This window comes from Struthio camelus, chromosome 9 (genome assembly GCF_040807025.1).
Source record: "Struthio camelus isolate bStrCam1 chromosome 9, bStrCam1.hap1, whole genome shotgun sequence".
Classification (NCBI taxonomy): domain Eukaryota; kingdom Metazoa; phylum Chordata; class Aves; order Struthioniformes; family Struthionidae; genus Struthio; species Struthio camelus.
The window spans coordinates 34,327,289-34,348,388 of NC_090950.1; the positions used below are offsets into that span (position 1 = coordinate 34,327,289).

A 21,100-nucleotide genomic window follows, 5' to 3' on the forward strand; every position below is an offset into this window, starting at 1 on the left:
GCTTCTCCATCCCTCTGACTGGCTCCCTATCGCTCTGTCCAGCTCTTCGTCGCCCTCTTTCTCTCCCGATCCCACTACCTGCCTGCTGTCCCTCTGCCTGGCTCCCCATCCCTCCACCACCCCCCCCGACTGCTCTGTCTATCTGCCTCTTCGTACCTCTCTTTGCCCCTTCAGCCCTCCATCCACCTCTCCAGTCTTCTCTGTTTCCATCCCTCTGTTCAGCTCCTCATCCATCTATTTGCCGCCTCCTTATCCCTCTTTTCCCCTGTACCATCCCATCTCTCTGTCCGACTTCCCCTCTCTCTTTTGGGGGGTTTAGTACCTGTTTTAGCAGACAATCGCGTGTCCCTTTAGGCCCCAGGAAGCAGAAAGTTCTGACCTGACAGCAAAGTATTTGGTCTTTTTAACGCTCTTGCGGCTGAAGGTGACTCCTAATGAAAAGCAATGAGAATTCTGAGGATTCACTGGAAACGTAAAAGACAGTATCTGCCCTTTTTAAAAGGCTGTGTGCTTCCGCTAATAATACCTGTAGTAATCAAGCCACTAGATTTTTCTGACAATAAGAGCCTTTAAGCTGCGATCGCTACTCGAAAAGTCCAGATATTTTAGAAACTGAACGAGCCTTCTGAGCTTGCTGACTGCAGTACCTCGAAAGATGATCAGAGTGCTGATGTTTTCATGCTTTAGTGTGGTAGAGATGCTCTGTGCAAACATCCCTTGTGTTTAATCTTCAAAACTGCGCAGACTGTCACGGAGCTCTCTTTTGACTATCTACTTTGCGTAACAAACAGAAAGGCAGGAGGTTGACAGTGCTAAATGAGTAAGGTCATTGCTTGTTTAGGGGTTGCAAATTTTATGGAATTTTGTCCTTTTAAATCTCATCTAGAATATGCTTGCAAAAAATCCCTGGGAAGAAAACAAGGAGTATAAGCAGCTTTTTAATATTATTAGCAATACTTACGCGTTCTGGATGGGTTCCTAGGGTCCCCCATGGTCTTCTGCCCTCCCCATTACCCCCAAATTTACCCATTTTGCAGTGTTTTGGCACTTATTTTGCTCTTTCTTGTCCCGAAGCAGGTCAGGGTTTGGTGTGGACAGAGGGGGGAAGGAGCCAGCTGTGGGTAAATGGGCCCTGGATGGCATCGCGGGGACACGGCGAATCCTGGCACAGCCCATCTTCAGCACGGGGAGAGGCCGGAGTGCTGCCATGATGAGTGCTGAGAAAGGTACCTCTCTTTGGATTATGTGCACCCCAGAGCCCACCTTCTGGCCTTTCATTCTCCCCCGATCCCTCCTGTCAAGTATTTGTGCTCTGCGGATGCCTGAGTTTGGCTTTTTGTGACTTGTAGGTTCCTCCGCTGAGGTTCTTTTTGCCCCTGAGGTCCTCCCTTTCACCATCTTGTCCCCACAGAACCCTGAATTGTTTCTTCTCCCTCGCCCAGCCCACAACATCCCTTCCTTTTCCTTTTTTTTTTTGCTGCCCCTCGATCCTTCCTTTTGCAGTTTTGCACCACCAGTTCACTCTGTTAAGCTCTTCTATCTTTTGGGCTTTTTGCACCCCCCCCACCCCCTTTGTAAAGCTTTTTTTGTGCCGCTTACAAGCTTCTGGCTTTTTTTCCCCTGAGAAGCCTTCCTTCTGGCTTTGTGTGTCAGCACCCTCCCCTTTTTGAATAAAGCAGCGATTCAAGGCAAACTCGGTATCTCTTTATGCAGCTGCAACCCTTTGGAGGGGAAGCAAATATCTTATCATGGTTTGTAGTATTTCTGGGCTAACTCTGGGGAAATCCTCATCACAGTTTGGATTTTTTGTTGTTGTTTCTATAAGTTCGTTGCTTTGAAAGTTTGAAATTAGTATTCGTTTGGCTTACTGCCTTACTGTCATAACTGAGCGTAAAGCAGAGATTGTGTTGCCATTGCATATGACCTCCCTCATATGGTGCTTGCGTTCATATACGTGTGTTCTCCCCAGGAGTACTCTTGCCTTTTCCTTTCCTTTAGTAAACAAACGCCTTTCTGAGCCAATACCGAGCAACACGGTGGATGTGCTTCTAGCGCTAACGTCGCGTCGCAGGAGGCAGCTGAGAGCAGTCGATAAGCCGGTGCTCTAGACATGCAAAGGCAGGAAGAAGCGAACTAGCTATTGAGCTTCCCTCGAGAGCAGAGGAAGAGGAGAAGAAACCCAGGGGGCGGTCGTACGCCCGCTGACGATTTTGGAGGCTTTGCCTTGCGATGCGTTTCTCCTGGTAGGCGGCAGCGCTCATTGCCCGTGGCGGGTAAGGGCCGGAACCACCTTGCGCCGAGGGCTCAGCAGAACCAGAGAGGCGAGGGTGTCCCTGGGGTGGCTGCGGGTGCCTGGATTTCTCCTGCCCACCTCAAGGCATGGGTTTGGGGGAAAAAGGGTGGGGAGGTTCAGGGGCCTTGCAGCACTCTGCACCATGAGTGCGCAGAGTAGGATCTGCCTGGAATGCATATTTGACTTTCCTTGGTTGTTTTTTTTTGGTTTTTGGTTTTTTTTTTTTAAACCTTGGCTTTAGGGCTGAGGTTTCTCTCCAAAGCAGGCTTGTACGTGTTTGCCTTCGCTCATGTAGAGGCAGATGGCCTGGAGGCGTGGGGAGGCAGGCTGTCCCGCGAGCAGGAGTTTTGTGCGGTGTCCCAGGGAGGAGAGCTGCGATGTACCTCGTGTGCCCAAGGGTGTCAGTAAGCGACAAGATGATAACAAGTGGCTGTCAGTTACAGAGCTACTTCTTTGCCATTCCCCGTACTAAAGAAAAATCAATTTACGGATTGGCTTTCACATGTAGAGACAGACAATGTACCTTTCCTCAGGGGTAGCTGGGGTTTCACAATGCCCCTGCAATAACACGTGGTTGTTGTCAGAGAAGTGTTAGCCAAGTTGCCTGCAGAGAATATAGAAAAGGTGTTACCTTAATGCTGTGGTGGGCAGAACTACGGAAAAAGAGGTGCGAGAGTATCGGAGCCTTAAAACGGACTGGACGGGACAGGATTGAAGGTCAGTTTGTGTACAGTGCACAAGTAGTGCGACCCCAGGATCATTGTACGGGTACTGTAACTGGGGAAACAGCATGCTGACAGAAGAAGAAAGGTTAAATCTTTGGGTGAAATAAAGGGTCCTTCCCATCAATCCTGAGTAAGAGGGTCACATTTCTTAGAGCGGCGTATCCATCACTTTGTGGTAGCAGCAGAGCACCGCAGTGGGAGGTTCTGGATAGGAGGCAGGAGCAGAGCTGGCACGAGGCTCTTTTCCCTAACCGGACGGAAGCGGCTGTAAGCGCGCTTGCCCTAAACCGACGAGGACGAGGCCCGGCGGGCTGGGGCCCTTCCCGGGGCCCCGACTGCGGGCACTTGGCGCGCCCCGCCGCCCGAGGCCTGCTCCGCCTGCCCGCCGGGGCGCTGGGCCCCGGGCACTGCCGACACGCCTCAGTGCTGCGCCGCCGCCGGGACACGGGGTGCTCGGGAGGTCCCCACCACCGTCTCCTCCGGCAGGACAGAGGTGCCCAGCGGGAGGGTACGAAAGGGTCGAGGGGCCCAACCGGATGGGCGGGGGGCGCGGGGAGCTGCCGTCGGCGGAGGGCGATGCCGCAGCGGGGCCGGGGCCGCGCACGCGCACAGCGGCCGAGCTGCTCCCGGCTGCAGCCAGCGGGGCCGCGCACGCGCATTGCGGCCGAGCTGCTCCCGGCTGCAGCCAGCGGGGCCGCGCACGCGCATTGCGGCCGAGCTGCTCCCGGCTGCAGCCAGCGGGGCCGCGCACGCGCATTGCGGCCGAGCTGCTCCCGGCTGCAGCCAGCGGGGCCGCGCACGCGCATTGCGGCCGAGCTGCTCCCGGCTGCAGCCCAGCGGGGCCGCGCACGCGCATTGCGGCCGAGCTGCTCCCGGCTGCCCTCGGGCGGTGACACCCCACTACTGCAGCCGCTCAGCTCAGGCGGGCGCAGCAGCACCGCTCTGCTGCCTGCTGCCCCCAAGTGACGACAAACAGTACTGCAGCCCGGTGATTAACGCAGGCACAGTGCTGCCCTCGGGTGGTTAAACCCCAGTACTGCAGACAGCCGAGGAACGACTGCGAACTGGTGCGGATCTGCGCAGAGCTGTCCTCGGGCGAAGGAATTCCACCGCTGCAGCAGGACGGCTCAGCCCAGCGCAGCGCCGCCGCACTGCTCACGGCTGCCATAACCTGATTACAGATCAGAACTGCAGCCAGGCGGAAAACGCAGGAGCACTGCCCCCCCGACTCGCCCCATGAAGTCCTCGGGCGATGACAACGCAGTACTGCAGCCAGCGAGGGCGAACTGGGCTTCCCTGTGCTCCCTGCTGCCCTCGGGTGTCGACAGCGCAGTACTGCACCCAGGGAGCGAGCGCATGCGCGGTGATCCCGCCGTGCTCCCTGCTGCCCTCGCGTGTCGACAACGCAGTACTGCAGCGAGGGAGCGAGCGCATGCGCGGTGCTCCCGCCGTGCTCCCTGCTGCCCTCGGGTGTCGACAGCGCAGTACTGCAGCCAGGGAGCGAGCGCATGCGCGGTGATCCCGCCGTGCTCCCTGCTGCCCTCGGGTGTCGACAGCGCAGTACTGCAGCGAGGGAGCGAGCGCATGCGCGGTGCTCCCGCCCTGCTCCCTGCTGCCCTCGGGTGCCGACAGCGCAGTACTGCAGCCAGGGAGCGAGCGCATGCGCGGTGATCCCGCCGTGCTCCCTGCTGCCCTCGGGTGTCGACAACGCAGTACTGCAGCGAGGGAGCGAGCGCATGCGCGGTGATCCCGCCCTGCTCCCTGCTGCCCTCGCGTGTCGACAGTGCAGTACTGCAGCCAGGGAGCGAGCGCATGCGCGGTGATCCCGCCGTGCTCCCTGCTGCCCTCGGGTGTCGACAGCGCAGTACTGCAGCCAGGGAGCGAGCGCATGCGCGGTGATCCCGCCCTGCTCCCTGCTGCCCTCGGGTGTCGACAGCGCAGTACTGCAGCGAGGGAGCGAGCGCATGCGCGGTGATCCCGCCGTGCTCCCTGCTGCCCTCGGGTGTCGACAACGCAGTACTGCAGCGAGGGAGCGAGCGCATGCGCGGTGATCCCGCCGTGCTCCCTGCTGCCCTCGCGTGTCGACAGCGCAGTACTGCAGCGAGGGAGCGAGCGCATGCGCGGTGATCCCGCCGTGCTCCCTGCTGCCCTCGGGTGCCGACAGCGCAGTACTGCAGCGAGGGAGCGAGCGCATGCGCGGTGATCCCGCCCTGCTCCCTGCTGCCCTCGCGTGTCGACAGCGCAGTACTGCAGCCAGGGAGCGAGCGCATGCGCGGTGATCCCGCCGTGCTCCCTGCTGCCCTCGCGTGTCGACAACGCAGTACTGCAGCGAGGGAGCGAGCGCATGCGCGGTGATCCCGCCGTGCTCCCTGCTGCCCTCGCGTGTCGACAGCGCAGTACTGCACCCAGGGAGCGAGCGCATGCGCGGTGATCCCGCCGTGCTCCCTGCTGCCCTCGGGTGTCGACAGCGCAGTACTGCAGCGAGGGAGCGAGCGCATGCGCGGTGATCCCGCCGTGCTCCCTGCTGCCCTCGCGTGTCGACAGCGCAGTACTGCAGCCAGGGAGCGAGCGCATGCGCGGTGATCCCGCCGTGCTCCCTGCTGCCCCCGGGTGTCGACAACGCAGTACTGCAGCGAGGGAGCGAGCGCATGCGCGGTGATCCCGCCGTGCTCCCTGCTGCCCTCGCGTGTCGACAGTGCAGTACTGCAGCGAGGGAGCGAGCGCATGCGCGGTGATCCCGCCGTGCTCCCTGCTGCCCTCGCGTGTCGACAACGCAGTACTGCAGCGAGGGAGCGAGCGCATGCGCGGTGACCCCGCCGTGCTCCCTGCTGCCCTCAGGCGTCGACAACGCAGTACTGCAGCGAGGGAGCGAGCGCATGCGCGGTGATCCCGCCGTGCTCCCTGCTGCCCTCGGGTGTCGACAGCGCAGTACTGCAGCGAGGGAGCGAGCGCATGCGCGGTGATCCCGCCGTGCTCCCTGCTGCCCTCGGGTGTCGACAGCGCAGTACTGCACCGAGGGAGCGAGCGCATGCGCGGTGATCCCGCCGTGCTCCCTGCTGCCCTCGGGTGTCGACAATGCAGTACTGCAGCGAGGGAGCGAGCGCATGCGCGGTGATCCCGCCGTGCTCCCTGCTGCCCTCGGGTGTCGACAACGCAGTACTGCACCCAGGGAGCGAGCGCATGCGCGGTGCTCCCGCCGTGCTCCCTGCTGCCCTCGGGTGTCGACAGCGCAGTACTGCAGCCAGGGAGAGAGCGCATGCGCGGTGATCCCGCCGTGCTCCCTGCTGCCCTCGGGTGTCGACAGCGCAGTACTGCAGCCAGGGAGAGAGCGCATGCGCGGTGATCCCGCCGTGCTCCCTGCTGCCCTCGCGTGTCGACAGTGCAGTACTGCAGCCAGGGAGCGAGCGCATGCGCGGTGATCCCGCCGTGCTCCCTGCTGCCCTCGGGTGTCGACAGTGCAGTACTGCAGCGAGGGAGCGAGCGCATGCGCGGTGATCCCGCCGTGCTCCCTGCTGCCCTCGGGTGTCGACAGTGCAGTACTGCACCCAGGGAGCGAGCGCATGCGCGGTGATCCCGCCGTGCTCCCTGCTGCCCTCGGGTGTCGACAACGCAGTACTGCACCCAGGGAGCGAGCGCATGCGCGGTGATCCCGCCGTGCTCCCTGCTGCCCTCGGGTGTCGACAGCGCAGTACTGCAGCGAGGGAGCGAGCGCATGCGCGTTGATCCCGCCGTGCTCCCTGCTGCCCTCGGGTGTCGACAGCGCAGTACTGCACCCAGGGAGCGAGCGCATGCGCGGTGATCCCGCCGTGCTCCCTGCTGCCCTCGCGTGTCGACAACGCAGTACTGCAGCGAGGGAGCGAGCGCATGCGCGTTGATCCCGCCGTGCTCCCTGCTGCCCTCGCGTGTCGACAGTGCAGTACTGCAGCGAGGGAGCGAGCGCATGCGCGGTGATCCCGCCGTGCTCCCTGCTGCCCTCGCGTGTCGACAACGCAGTACTGCAGCCAGGGAGCGAGCGCATGCGCGGTGATCCCGCCGTGCTCCCTGCTGCCCTCGCGTGTCGACCGTGCAGTACTGCAGCGAGGGAGCGAGCGCATGCGCGTTGATCCCGCCGTGCTCCCTGCTGCCCTCGCCTGTCGACAAGCCAGTACTGCACCGGTAAGGCGCCCGCCTGCGCACTGGTTTCCCTGTGCTCCCTGCTGCCCTCCGGTGTCGACACGCCAGTTCTGCAGCCGCCGCTGCCCTCGCCGGCGTACGGAGAATACTGCAGCCAGCCGGCGCGCACCCGCGCAGTGCCGGTCGCCGTGTTCGCCCCTACTCCGCCGTGTTTGGGTAACGGGTAAGCGAAGGGGCCGCGCTCCTCGCCCCTTCCCCGTGCTCACAGACCCGCAGCGCAGAGTGCTTTTCCGTACTGGTGCTTCCTTCCTGTTGTCGCGGGGACGGGCAGTGCCGCCTCGGCGCTGCTCCGCGGTGCCCTCGCACCGGTGCAGCAGCGGAGCCCGCTCGCTGATCCCCGCCGGGCTCTCGGGCACGGACCGAGCAGCCCCGGGGCGCCCGCCGCTGAGCGCGAGCCCCGCGGTGCCGCGGCGGGGGCGGCGGGCTGCAGCCCCGCGCCGGGAACACGCGGGGGCGCCGTTCCCCGCCTGGCCCCCCTCCCGCTCCCCCCCTCCCCTTCCCTCCTTCCCTCCCACTCCCCTCCTCGCCCCTCCCCTCCCCTCCCCTCCCCTCCCGCTCGGGGCGGAGCCGGCGCATGCGCGGTGCTCGAGAGCCGGGCCCCCGGCGCTGCCGCGCCCCGTTCGCGATCGGCGCATGTGCGGCGGGCGGCGCATGCGCGGCGGCGAGGAGCAGCATGGCGGCGCGCGGGGGCGGAGTTTTCGCTGGGGCGGCGGCGGGTGAGGGCCGAGGCCGCCCGGAGTCGGGGATCTGGGGGCCCCGGTGAGGTGAGCGCGTCCCCTCGGGCGGCCGCGGGCGTCGGGCGGTTCCTGCCCGCTGGGGCCGTCGCTGCGTGGAGGCGGAGGTGCGGGGCGAGGTTTGGGGAGGGGGCTCGGGCCTGGCGCCGGCAGCGCGGCCCAGGGTCTGCCGGGAGCGCGGGTTTGACCGTCCGTTTGCCGTGTGTCGCCCTCAGGGCCCCGGTTCCTCCCTGGCGCGGCCGGGGCGGGCGCTCGCCCCTGCGGAGGCGGCCGGGAGGAGCGGCGAGGCTGGCGGGCCCCGGAGCGGCGCTGGGCGGACGGCTCCCGTCGCGGCTGGCCTGCCCGAGGGTGCTGGTAAGTCGCCAGGAAGCTTAAAGCTACCGGACCAAACCGACTTAAGGTCACTTTGAGCCAGGTGCAGTTAGCGCAGCGCCGAGAACGTTTACTTGAGAGTTGTAGCTAGGGAAACGAGAAGGTGGACAGGGGAAAAATACGCCCAGGCGCCCTGAGGCCTCCCCCAGTCGCAGGCCCAGACTGTGGGCCCCAGCCAACCCGGGCACCAACTGACTGTAACCCCTGCTGAGCCTCGCTGAGCCCCGCGCCCTCCTGCACAGCTGCCCCATAGCTGTGGGGTTCCCCAGTCCAGTGTGTGTCGATGGGTCCTCCGTTGCCTCTTACATCTCCCCAGGCACGCGTATGCTGCACGGGGGTGTGGGTGTCTCCAGCAGTGGCACAGCAGCCTGATGCCTCTTGTCTGGAAGGTGGGGTCCTTCACAGCTCTTCTGGGCTCTTGGTGAGTTCCCTGCTGCCTCTTCTGGCATTCTGTACAAGCTCGTAGATCCTTCCTCCTCCTCCAGTGGCTTCTCCTGCAAAGCTGACAGCCACATGCAGCACTGCTGTGCACTCAGTATGCATCTGGGGTGGCACCCCTGCCCTGAGGGCCCTGCAGATTCCCACCCTTCCTGCATCCAGCTCCCCCAAAAGCCAAGAAACCACCCACAGATCCTGTCCTAACACCCCTACAGACCCCAAAATGCCTCCAAACCCTGCCACAACATTGTCACTGACTCCAGACTTTCCCCCTCCAAGCCCCATACAGTCCTAAAACCACTCCTAGACCCTGTCCCCACAGCAGCGAGGTGTCCTAATTAGAGGGTGTGATCTGTGTCCCCCTTGACTCAGTCCTGCTTTGGAGAAAAGAGAATTTGCAGCACTTCTTGGTGAAGAATGTTGGCAGGTGGGTGCACAGATGACAAACCGATTTTTCTCTCTCTTTTTCTGAGCCACCTCTCAGAACCCTCTGTGCCTGCAAGAGGACTTTCTAAATGCGGCTGGTCTAGGATAATTGTGCTCTGTGCAATGCTTAAGGAGAACATTAACATACAATTGCAGGCTAAGGAATAACCTAAAAAAATAAAAGGCTCAGGAAAAGCCTAAGAGAACGCTGAAGGGCTATGGGAAGCCCCCAACCATACTGTAGAAAAAAGTGTGGGTCTTAGGCACGTCCTCAGAGAAGGAGAGATGTGTTACTCCAATCCATGGGACAATAAGGGGTGCTATTAATTACCACCTTTAATTACCAAAAGCGTTGTGAAAGCAGAAAGGGCTAGAGATGATGCATAGCAGATTATGGACTATATGTAAAGTTGAAACAACAATCTTCTCTTAAAATAGAAAAACGTTAGTCCTAAGTAATAGATGAATGTAGCTTTGAGTAACGTGAAGAGAAGCGGTTAAGTCAGTTACCCTGAAAACCTTGGAGAAGTGGTCAAAAATCTGGTACCCTCATGGCCTCATCAGTCTTTTGGGTTTGTTTGGCAGGGTGGCCCACTGAAGGGGGACACCTTGAAGAGAAGCAGCTAGACGTCATGATGCAGTTGTTCATTTTGGTCATCGCCTCTGAGGTAAGCATCCAAGTACAGGAGGAATAATCTAGGAGATGTATCAAAAAGGTAACAGGTTTGAAACAGAGGCAGGCAAATTAAGTGCTGTCATTCTTCCATGTAGTTAAAGACTGAGAGAATTGTTGGTTAAGCACATGTATACAAGGGTTTGAGAAAGGATATTGAATGGTACAATAACAGTGAACCAGAATAAGGTTTCATGGAAGATGGCATAGGTGTGTACTAGCTGATGTGCCTGTCTGTCTAATAACCTAGCCCTAGTTGCTGTATGTTTTGTTACCAAACTGTTTACCCTGTAATGTATGATGCCAAGTGCTGTTATAGCACCTTTCCTTTAAGGAAAAGAAAAAAGAGAAAAAGAACATGGTAAAGAGAAAAAGAACGTGCACAAATGTAAGCGTTTCATTGAAGGTAAAATGCAAGTTTATCTGTTTGTTACAGAGATGGAAGCAATGATAGCAAATGCTGACAAAGAGAAAAGATGGACAAGCAGTTTTTGGTGATTAATACCTAATGGACTGGATGAAACAGGGAAGCAAAAATGAAGCTTAATGGACCCTTAATATCATCAGAAACTGCTACAGAAGGAGGTGTTCCACTATGGGTAACTAAGGTAACTATTATAACAAATGCCTGTTATTTCTGTCTCCCGGGGGTGGCACTGAGGACTAAAGTAACCCGTTCTTACCTTTTGGATATTGTTAACTGTATCTGCCTCAGTTTTGCTTTGGTTGTTATCTTATATCCGTATACAAAAAGGAAAAGATATAATACTTGTTAGAGTAATTGCCATGGCTGAAATTGAACAGACCAGGAAAATGTAAGCAAGCTGAAGTAATAAAATCAAATGGAACCAACTGAAAGCTGTCTCCATCTCCCCAAAAGGGAAACCCCATTCCTCCTGTTGAGGAAGGATCCCTAGGAATAGTGATCAGGATAACAGATCACCAACATATAACAGAAGGTCTGCACGTGTTACAAAAAGTATGCTGCGTACATATTTCTTTGCATGTGACTTTATGTATCTATGAAGCATCATATTTTAAGAGCTACAAGACAGCAACTTATTATCATAGGGGAATGATAGTCAAGTGACCAGAGTTCCCGAAGAGGAAGTGAGAGTGAGAGAGAAGTATCTGAATTGTAAAATTAAGAGGTGAATTTCAGGAAGGCTCAATTGGTGCAACCCCAGGTTCCTGATATGGCAATGGTATTTGGGGAAACAGGAATAGAGTAGCTAGAAAAAAGGTTAAAGCCTTATGAAATTAAGACTCTTTCTTGTCAGTTCCAATTTTAGGGCAATTTTAGGAGGATTTAATTTCCTCCGGCAGTGTTAATATAACTTGCGTGGTATCAGCAGACCATGGTGGGAATTACAGGAAAGGAGTCAGGAATGGAGCTGGAACAAGGAACATGATGTTGCTTTCACTAAACTGAAAGAAGCGGCTGTAAAATCTCCTGCCCTCAAATTCCCAGGACAAGGCAAGCCTTTTTCAGTAAGGATTCCCACATCTACTGATTTCGTGGGAGCAGCGCTGCTGCAAAAGAGCAGTAGAGGGAAAGTGGGTGCCAGTGGCATCATCCTTACATCCCCTTTGAGGCCCGAACAGAAACTCTCTGGCTGTGAGAAAGACTGTTTAGAAGCAATCTGGGCTGTAACTGTCTTTGAGACTTTTACCTTTTATCAGCCCAGATGCAGCCCAATCTGCTCAATTCCCTCTAAACTAGCTCATGTCAGGGAAATAAATAGGCAGCAGAGTATCCTCTGTCTAAGTGGGACAGTGGGCACTGATCTTAACAAGGGGGGAGTTACAGTGCAAGTGTACCAAGAAGCAGATCATCTTCTGTGCATCTGAATTGAATGAGGGGTAGAGCGCGGTTGTGCCAAAAATGTGGACACAGAAGGCTTCTGAAAGACTAAGCTCTAGGAGCTACTTAGTCTAACTTCCCTTTCACAGCAACCCAAGTGTCCTCATGGCTTCCAAAAGGGGAGTTGGGGGAAGCGGTATTTGTGGCTTGCCTGTGCTCGTTTGCTTTGCTTGTGTGTATATTAGATCTGCTTTTGTGCATATAAACGGGTTTGTCTTATGATTTTCTGCAGAGCTCTGATTTTTTTTTTTTGCTTTGCTTTATACTTTCGGAGGATGATGGATTTTACCGTGCCTCCATCAACAAGCGCTGGCTGACAAAGTTATAATGTCCCAGCGGACTCTTAGGCAAGACGGAGGAGTTCAGACACGCAGCCTGCCAGAAGAACGTCACCTGGGAGGGGTTGCTAGCCTTGAGCTATAGGCGCTGATGCATATGGCTCATTCTGGCAGACACGGAGGGGTTTTCTTTGGTGGCAGAAATTGTAGCTTGACTGTACACCCTATAGCGGCAGTATTTTTGTGTTTATAAATTGTGTTAATTTTAGGTATTCAGAACATCGGGGATCGACTACATGCTGCCATGAAGAACTACAGGCTACCGCTCTCAGACCTTTGTAAGTTACAGCGTGTCAAGAGCGGCCAGGAGAATCCAAATGCCAGTGGAAAGATTCTCTGCGTGGTCCTGCTGAAGAACTTCGGCTGTAGGAAGGTTGGCTGCATCCTCACTGGACTTGTGAGTAATAAGCCACAATTCATGGACCAGCCAAGGAGAGAGGGGAATAGTGGGCCCGTGGGTGCACCCTCGCTCTTGCAGACACAGACACTCTGGAGGTATAGGGATACAGGCAAGCAGGCCCACAAGTGGCCTCCACGTGCCTTTCGGTGTGGCTGCGGGTCCTCCGCACAGCAGTGCCCAAGTGGACTTTGGGCCCAGCGGTACACAGAGAGCTCTGCAGCTCAGCAGGTGAGTGGAACTGGAGCGGGTTGAGGGCTGTTCCGGGCTGTCTGGATCCATCTGGTTCCACTCGCTGTCCCTCTGTCCAGCGCTCCATCTTTTTCTTTCTTTCCCCGTAGCTCTGTCCGATACCCCGTCCCTTTGTTTAGCTACTCAGTGCCCTGCCCAGTTCCCCATCCCTCTGGTACTCTTTGCATCCCTCTGTCAATATCTTCCTCCCTCCGAGTGGCTCCCTGTCGCTCTGTCCAGCTCTCCATCATCCTTTTCCCCTCTCTGTCCCACTACCCGCCCGCTGTTCCTCTGTCCAGCTCCCCATCCCTCTGCTGCTCTTGTCTGTCTCTTTGTACCTTTCCAGCCTTCTGTCCCCCTCTCCAGCCTTCTCTTTCTATTTCTGTCCCTCTGTTCAGCTCCCCATCCATCTATTTGTATCCCTATCCCTCTTTTCCCCTCTTCTATCTCATCTCTCTGTCTGACTTCCCCTCTCTCTTTTTTTTCTCTCCACCTTTCTGGTTGGCTCTTCATCCTTCTCACTCTCTTCCCATTGGTCTGACTGGCTCCCTTTCCCTCTCTTCCAGTCCCCATTCCTCTGTCTGGTTCTCCACCCTTCTCTTTTGCTTCCCGTCCCTCTGTCTGCTTCCCCTTCCCTCCTTTCCTCTCTTTATTCTTCTGTCCACTTCTACATCCCTCTTTTTCTCTCTTCTGCTCCCTGGTCCTCTCTTCAGCCCTCCACCTGTCTGGCCCTCTGTCCTCTTTTTCTCTTCCTTTGTCCAGGGCCCTGACCCTGGGGCTAGGTCTCTATCCTTCTCTTTCTTTTTCCATCTGTCAGCCAAGCTCTCTATCCCTCTTTTCTTCTGTTCTGCTCCCTGTCCCTCTGTCCAGCTGAAGGTTCATCATTCCTTTGTGTTTTGTCTGGTGTGGAAGGTGTCAAGAGGCAATTGGTGCTCAGCAGAGACGATCAGTAGCAACCAGAGGGTCCCATCAATCTGCCTGGTTCAGGTCATGTCAGATACCCCTGCAGCGACTCTGTGCAGAGGCATGGGGCTGCGGATGTGCAGTGGGGGAGCACTAATGGGCCAAAGATGCTGTGGAGGATGTGGTAGACATTAGCATGTGGTAGAGATTAGCAGAGGCTCTGAGTATTCGGGTGTTAGGACAGGTGCAGGTAGGGCAGGGTGTGCTAGGGCAGTCTGGAGCTGCTGTTGTCCGTCTTACACGTCAGCGCAGTCTGCAGTTACTGTGTCTTGTCTGCCTGTGCGCAGACAGGGCTGCTGCGCGGTGCAGTTGGAGTCGTGATTGTGTCGCTGGCATTGAGCCCTGTTTTCTGACTTTATGCAAACTGTTGTCTTCCCTACATCAGCCTTACTCTGCTCCTCTTCCAGGAGCCTGTGCTCAGCTCTGCTTTCCAACACGCTGTCACGTCACAGGGATTTCCAGCACGGTCTGTCTAATTTGGGCCACATGCTAGGCAGCCTGAACGAGTGAAGCAAAATCCTTCTTCTGTCATTGTCCAGGCCAGAGTCAGTTTCCCATCGGCTCAGTCTCTCCAGGGTTTGGAGTTTTTGGAGGCCTTAGTTTTTATCCTGCCTTGGCTGGACAGTGCTTTCTGAGAGTGTCCGTCAGCGGCACAGTTTCCCTGAGGAGGACCATCTACCGAAGGCTGGAGGTGGCCGAGTGCCTGAGCGAGCCTGACTGTATGTGAGGGCTGCCGTGACATCCTTGCGATAAAACGGAGCCTGAGAGAGTGACTGGAGCAATGTAGAGGGTCAGTCATAATTGTGGGAACAGTTACAGGCCTTGGACAAGGGAGTAGTTCTAGGAGGGCTGTGCAGTTGCCTGGCCTCTCAGTAACTGTTCTGGCTTCTTTGCAGGTGCTGAAGCATAGTCTGGCAGTCGAAGGAGCGGTGTCACAGCTGGGAGCTCTGCGGAGATCTGTGGCTGGCCATGAAGGTCGAGCTCTGACTTGCAGCGTGGACGCAGCTAAGTCTTGGGGCTGCACTGTGTGTGTGCAGGGCTGGGAGGTGGAAGGTGGTTGTCCCCTAGGTGGTTGCTGGAGTCACTGGCTGTGGATGTTTGCCCATGGAGCTGAGGGGACCAAAAATATTAATTGTCTGTAATGGAGTTGAATAAGCGCTTGCAATGTTTCAGGTAGGTTCAGTGGAAGTGCAGCTTACTGCAGTCCTGTGGAGCGATTCTTGCATGTGCTCACATTTGAATGGTGGCTAAGACCAAGCTTATAAACAGCAACTGTAACATGATTCTGATGCATATCTTCCTGTTCTGCTGTACTTCTAAATGAAGGGGAAACTTCTTAAGCTGTGGGCAAAACTTGCAAGCTCATGTGTACTTTGGTGTTTCTTGCTTAAAGCTGAGGGTTTGGAGTTTTTCACTTGAGGTTTATTGTTTAGTTTGTTGTTGAGGGTCTGTCACTCAGGGGCTATGGTTTATTACTTTATTTAGTGGGGCTGTCTTTATCAGTCAGGGTTTACAGTTTGCTGACTTAGCGATCAGGGCGCAGGATTTAAAATCCAACCTCATCCGTAAATTTTAAAGCAACCACTTGGGTTCCAAGATTTGCAGTTTGTCACTTAGGGTTCAGGGCTTACGCCTTACTGATAAATGACAAGGGCTGAATCCTTAGATAATAAACTGTAAGCCCCGAAGCCTAAGCAGCAGGCTGCAAACCCTTCTCTGGGGTTCCTAACCTTCCCCTGTTCCCAGCGTTCAGCTTTGTGCACTGACCTGAGGTCTGGATTTGATAAGGCGCAGGCCCATCGCACTGAGAGTGGTGATGTGACAGGTGAGGTGAGAGCTGTGAAAGTGTCTTGCAGGGCTCTAGTCTGGGGTAGGGCAGTAGTGCAGACAGGCAGGATCAGAGATCAAAGATCTTCTCACCTGTCAGAGCTGAATCCTATCCCTGAAGGAAAAAGTAGAGGGGATAGGCTGTCAGCTACTCAGACGCCTGCCGCGTCAAGGGCAGCAGCAGGAGCTGACCCTTCCCCAAAGGACCGACGAACGCTGGTGCAGAGATGACTCTTCAGGTGTCACAGGGTAAGGGGAAGCATGCTGGCACCGAGCTCCATGGCAAACTCCCTCCCAGGTGTTGCTTCTGTGCAGTAAAACAATAAACAGTTGCTTTACTCTTTGCGCTCGTGTCTGTGGTTCCTGCCGTCGCTTTGCCTGAAGATGATGCCCAGGGGAGGAGGTTACACATTGTGTCTGGGATTGGGAGCTGGTCCCCACATCCTTTGTACTTGGGGGTCCCTGCGGTTCCCAGGGACCCCAGTGCTGTTCACAGGGCTCGGGGTAACTTCCCTTGCATTGCCTCGACCCTTGGGGCTCTTGGTGGAGTTTCCCATTATCCTGGGGGCAGCCAGGGCCCCCCCCAGGGCCATGTGAAGTCCCCAGACTGCCCTCAGATTTGCTTTCAGCACTCCGCAATGTCCCTCATGTGTCGGTGGCGGGGGCCTGTGTGCCTGGTGCTGGGAGACAGTTTTCCTGGGGAAAGGGGGAGCCTGCAGGCACCTTGCTGTCAGCTGCATTGAGCCCTGTGACATGCCTTGTGGCCACTTTAGTGTGCACAAAGGCCCTTCACTTGAATTTTGGTTTGCCCAAGAGCCCTGCATTTGCCCTTTGGTGGTCCTCAGGACAGCTCAATTCACGTTTTGGGTTGCTGGCAAGCCCTCTGTGTGCTTTTCCGCGTGCCCTGGGGCCCGATGTTTGTTTTGCAGCACACTGCAAAGTTCCTTGTCCAGGGATCCAGGACAAGGATCCCTGGAAAGATCCAGAGGATCTTTATCCCCTGTCCCAGAGTTTTCTGGGTGATTTTTGGTGTGCCCCAGGGTCCTGCCTTTGCCTTTTGGTGCCCCCAGAGTCACTCTGTTTGCTCTATCATCACCTGGTAATATTTTTTTTTAACTTCTATTGCACCCAGAGGTCTCGATTTGTTCTCTTGTGCCCTGAATACTCCCTTTTCCTCTCTGTACAGCCCAGGGCTCTCCCTTCAGCTTTTAGCGAGCACCTCTCAGGCGCTGGGGTGCCTCTGCTGCCCTGGCAGCCCCAGCTGTCCCTGATGGGGCTGAGGGTAATTCCCTTCCCCTGGTTCCTGAGGGCTGCAGCTGTGGGCCCTGGGGCTGGAACAAGCCCCAGGTGGGGCTGGGGGCCACGGCAGGCATGCGCCGGGGCTGGGGCCGCAGTCGGGAGGAAGCTCGTGCAGGGGCTGGTCTGGGACAACGGAGCTGCCTCTGAGCACCGTCCGCCGGGACCGGCGCTGCGGCCGCACCGCGGAGGAGGTGAGCGGGGCCGGGGGGTGCGCGCGTCCCGGCAGACGGGAGCATCTCGGGCCAGCGGAAACTGCGCCGGGGATGGCGGTGCACCAGGGCGGTGGGGAAGAGCGGAGCACCGGGGCCACGGGGAGTGGTCAGGAAGGGGGTGCGCTGGGGCTGGGGGAGAGGTAGGAGGGGGGCCAGGGCTGTGATGGGGCGAGGAGCGGAGAGAAAAGGGGGGCGCCAGGGCGAGGGTGGAACGAGGAAGGGGTTGCACCGGGGCTGGAGGAGGAAAGAAAAGGGGCGTCGGGGCTGCAGTGGTGCGGGGGGAGGGAGGACGGGGGGGCGTCGGGGCTGGCGGGGTTGGTTTATTGCGCGGTGGGAGTGGCGCGGGGGGTCCTGGGTCAGACCGGGACCGTGTCGGGGGGGGCGGGGGAAGGAGAGATCCCAGAGGAAGGCCTGGGAGAGTCGCAGTGGGGGCAGGGGCAGTGTCGGAGCTGACCCGGGGCCGGTCCGGCGGCGTCGGGGGAATCTCGGGCCGGGGTTGGGGATCGCGGGGCCCCTCTCCGGGCTCGGCGGCGTCCGGGTGTCAGGGGGCGGGAGGGTGGTTGGGACGGGAAGGAACTGAATCGCCCGAGGGTCAAGCTTCACCGAGCGCTGAGGACCGCGGCATGCCGGGAGCAGTAGTCTTCCGGCATGGGGCTTCCGGGCGGCCATGTTGTTTCGCGGGCCATGCCGGGAGCAGTAGTCTTCCGGCACGGGGCTTCCGGGCGGCCATGTTGTTTTGCGGGCCATGCCGGGAGCAGTAGTCTTCCGGCATGGGGCTTCCGGGCGGCCATGTTGTTTCGCGGGCCATGCCGGGAGCAGTAGTCTTCCGGCACGGGGCTTCCGGGCGGCCATGTTGTTTTGCGGGCCATGCCGGGAGGAGTAGTCTTCCGGCACGGGGCTTCCGGGCGGCCATGTTGTTTTGCGGGCCATGCCGGGAGGAGTAGTCTTCCGGCACGGGGCTTCCGGGCGGCCATGTTGGTTCGCCGTGCATGCCGGGAGGAGTAGTCTTCCGGCACGGGGCTTCCGGGCGGCCATGTTGGTTCGCTCTGCATACTGGGAGGAGTAGTCTTCCGGTACGGGGCTTCCGGGAGGCCATGTTGTTTCGCTCTGCCTGCCGGGAGCAGTAGTCTTCTGGCACGGGGCTTCCGGGAGGCCATGTTGCTTTGCGCGGTGTGCCGGGAGCAGTAGTCTTCCGGCACGGGACTTCCGGGAGGCCATGTTGTTTCGCTCTGCCTGCCGGGAGTAGTAAACTTCCGGCACTGAGCTTCCGGGAGGCCATTTTGTTTCGCTCTGCCTGCCGGGAGCAGTCGTCTTCCGGCAAGGGGCTTCCGGGCGGCCATGTTGTTTCACTCTGCATGCTGGGAGTAGTAAACTTCCGGCACTGAGCTTCCGGGCGGCCATGTTGCTTCGCTCTGCATGCCGGGAGGAGTAGTCTTCCAGCAGTAGCTTTCCCGGCGGCCATTTTAATCTGCAGGGCATGCTGGCAGGTGTTACCTTCTCCTGCTGGGCTTTTGGGAGACCATCTTGTGTCTCTCGAGGTGGCAGGAGGTGCAGCTGTCAGCGGGTTTCCCACCCGCTGGCCACGTTGTGTTCTGTGGCATACCAGGAGCTGTAGTTCCAGGTGTCTGTGCCTTCTCAGCCCTGCAGCATTGGCCCAGTGTCTCTGTTCCTCACTGGACATTTGCTGCTCCCAGGAGAGCGTCCATGGGTCACCGAGGCAGTGGAATTTCCCTGTCTTTCCCTGGTACAGGGCAGGAAGTATTTTCCATCTCTGGTGTGCCCAGACAGGGTTCTCCCCAGGGCCTGGGGATGTTCCTATTGTCCCTGGGGAGGGCAGGGAGAGTGTGAGGGGCTGTGGGGGCTCCTGATAGTCATAGCTTTGTTCAGGCTTGGGGCCAGGTAGGCAGCAACAACTAGGAGGAGTGGTGGCGCTGGGAGGGAATGGTGCAAAGCTATCCTGTTTTGCAGCACAAGGAAACGCAACCAGCACTGTGGCTGTCCGAGGACCCTAAAAGAGCCGGAGAGACCCTGGAACAGCCGCAGGCACCCCACAGCAGCCCCAGGGACTGTGTCACTGCCTCCCAAGGTCACTGTGTTCAGCTACCTTTAACTGGGTGGAAAGAGCCTCCAGGAGCCCTGGGCACAGCTGCAGAGGATCCCCAGTTGCCTCTACATATTTTCTTTACAAACATGGGATCTCTTGGATGCCTTGCTGCTGCTTCTGTGTTGCTCAGTGCCTAGGTGTGCTATGTTCGCATCCACCCTCTGTGCTGCCCTCTGCTCTGTTAGAGCTGTTGGCCGGATCAAAAGGGGTGTGCGGCTAAGAGCTAGGCCAAGGGGTCTCAGCTGCCTGGTATAGGACAAATAGGAGGGGGAATGGGCAACAGGACATAAAAGTACATGTGGATGAGAAACAGGTGCTTTAGAGGACTAAGATGCAGGGGCAACTGACAGGAGTAGAAGTAGCAGGGGAAAACAGTGATGAGGAAGATGTGTTGTTAGAGGCAGTACAGCGGAGAAGAGAGGGGAAAAAATGCTCCTATGATGAAATAAGAACTGTCCTGAAGAGATTTGCTTTTTGCCCTTCAGGTTATGACTCTACATGACTTCCTGAGAACTGTTCTGAGCACATGGTGTTGCAGGTCAAGACTGCCTGGGCAGTGATCCTCAAGTTGTCTGCCAAGACTACGCAACAGCTGACAGCTGCCTGCGGAATGAAAGCAAAGGCCTGCTTCTCAGAGGTAAGAGGCAGGGTCCAAGTGGAAGGATTATGGCAGGTGAGTTAATGTCCCAGAACCTTCAGTTTTCTGCCTCATCACCCCAGGACTCACCCATTTACTCCCTAGTTCCTTCAGGACCTATCCATTTGCCTTCAGGTGTGCTCCAAGACACTCCATTTGTTCTCCTGTCCCCTCGGAAGTCTTTGCTGCTTTCTAGTTCCTGCGTGATTACTCTGCCATTTAGTGTCTGTGGGTCTTCTGGTAGCATCAAGACTCCTATGTTTGTTCTTTTGTCCTATTAAGTCCCCTCTCTCTTTCTTCTGGGTCCCTCAAAACCCCTCCATTTGCCATTAGTGCATCCCAGAGCCTTTGTTTTTCCCTGTAGTCCTCTCAGGATGCCTCTGTTTGCCCTCTGAGCCCCTTAGGGCCCACCTCACTGTCTCTTAGTCCCATCAGCAGCCCTCTGATTGCCACACGCTCCCCTCAGGAACCTTTGTTTGCCTTGAGGGCACTCCAGAACCCTGGGCGCTCATGGCACCCTTTCAGTGTGCCCTGAAGCCCTCCTTTTCTATTGATTGCACCACAGAGTCCTCTCTATGCCCTATCCCTATGACCGTTCTGTGTGCCCTCTATCCCATCAGGTCCCCTTTCCTTCCAGTCCCCTCAAGACTCCTCCATCTTCCTTTCTTTTACCTCAGAGCTCTCTGTGTTCTCTAGTCTGATCAAAATCAATCCATGTGGCATGTAGCCTCAAAACTGCTGGCCTTCATTGTGTTCCAGCATTGCCTAAATGCCCCCAAATCCCACCTGAGCTCCTCCTTGGGAGTTCTGTTTCTCTCAGATCCCTTTTTGTTCTCCTTCTTTGCCTCTTAGTGCATACTATAGCCCTCCATTTCCTTGCAGCCTGCCTTATGCCTTCTCAATTATCTTCTACTCCCTTCAGAACCCCCATGTTTGTTCTTCAAAGCACCCCAGAACCCTGTGTTCTCCTGTTGCGCTCCAGGGCCGTTTGCAACCTAGTCCCATCAGAACCAGTCCTTTTCCATTTTGGTGCACCCCAGTGCCCACTGTGTGCTGTCTCTTCCCCTCAGGACCCCGGCATCTAATCCCCACAGAATGCCTCCTTTGGCCCTTGGGCTCCCTAACAACCCCTTCCTGAGCCCTTGATTTGAGCTGGAGACATCCTTCTGACATGCCATCCTAGAACCCAATGAATGCCCTCTAATCTTCTCAAGACTCTTCCATTTTCTAATCTAGTTACCTCAAAACTGCTCCCAAAGCCTTCACTGTGCCCTAGAGGCCTCTCTTTGATGTCTAGTCCCCCTAGGCCTGCTCCAATCCTCTCAGAAGCCCTCCATTGTGCACCAGAGGCTCTCTTGGGTGTGTAGAGTCCTTAGGAGCCCTCTAGTACCCTC

The 21,100-nt window shown here is 57.1% G+C and overlaps 1 protein-coding gene and 2 long non-coding RNA genes across 11 annotated transcripts in view; 2 read left to right on the top strand and 1 right to left on the bottom strand.

Annotated features, from left to right (window-relative positions):
- The window catches only part of LOC138068211 (uncharacterized), a 30,239-nt gene extending 27,091 nt beyond the window's left edge, over positions 1-3,148 (top strand). The window contains exons 7-8 of the long non-coding RNA XR_011142914.1: positions 1,075-1,226; positions 1,999-3,148. This is a non-coding gene — a long non-coding RNA (uncharacterized lncRNA). The remainder of the gene's footprint in view (positions 1-1,074; positions 1,227-1,998) is intronic.
- Positions 3,149-7,235: 4,087 nt separating this feature from the next.
- LOC138068210 (uncharacterized) lies at positions 7,236-15,797 on the top strand. 9 transcript variants are annotated; one of them, XM_068954844.1, is made up of 7 exons: positions 7,236-7,354; positions 8,141-8,279; positions 9,747-9,829; positions 10,271-10,442; positions 10,715-10,793; positions 12,246-12,664; positions 14,524-15,797. In XM_068954844.1, exons 4-7 carry the CDS (start codon positions 10,371-10,373, stop codon positions 14,767-14,769), a joined length of 816 nt encoding a protein of 271 aa, XP_068810945.1. In that variant the 5' UTR covers positions 7,236-7,354; positions 8,141-8,279; positions 9,747-9,829; positions 10,271-10,370; the 3' UTR covers positions 14,770-15,797. The 9 variants fall into 9 exon arrangements, 8 of the variants coding, with proteins under 8 accessions (XP_068810945.1, XP_068810944.1, XP_068810948.1 ...); XM_068954843.1 differs by lacking the exon at positions 7,236-7,354 and adding an exon at positions 7,852-7,955; XM_068954847.1 differs by lacking the exons at positions 7,236-7,354; positions 9,747-9,829 and adding an exon at positions 7,852-7,955.
- On the bottom strand, positions 13,087-17,582 carry LOC138068212 (uncharacterized). The gene is made up of 2 exons (XR_011142915.1): positions 17,420-17,582; positions 13,087-15,761 (listed from the first exon to the last, which is right to left on the bottom strand). It is a non-coding gene; the product is annotated as an uncharacterized lncRNA (long non-coding RNA).
- Positions 17,583-21,100: the final 3,518 nt, after the last annotated feature.

What these genes read in the sequence shown, in the direction of transcription:
- LOC138068210 (XM_068954841.1), top strand. Translation starts at nt 8,581, where the DNA reads ATGGGTCCTCCGTTGCCTCTTACATCTCCCCAGGCACGCGTATGCTGC. An exon ending in ACAGCTCTTCTGGGCTCTTG is followed by an intron (nt 8,719 to 10,714) that starts GTGAGTTCCCTG and finishes TCTCCCCAAAAG; the next exon opens with GGAAACCCCATTCCTCCTGT. An exon ending in AGAGCTCTGCAGCTCAGCAG is followed by an intron (nt 12,665 to 14,523) that starts GTGAGTGGAACT and finishes GCTTCTTTGCAG; the next exon opens with GTGCTGAAGCATAGTCTGGC.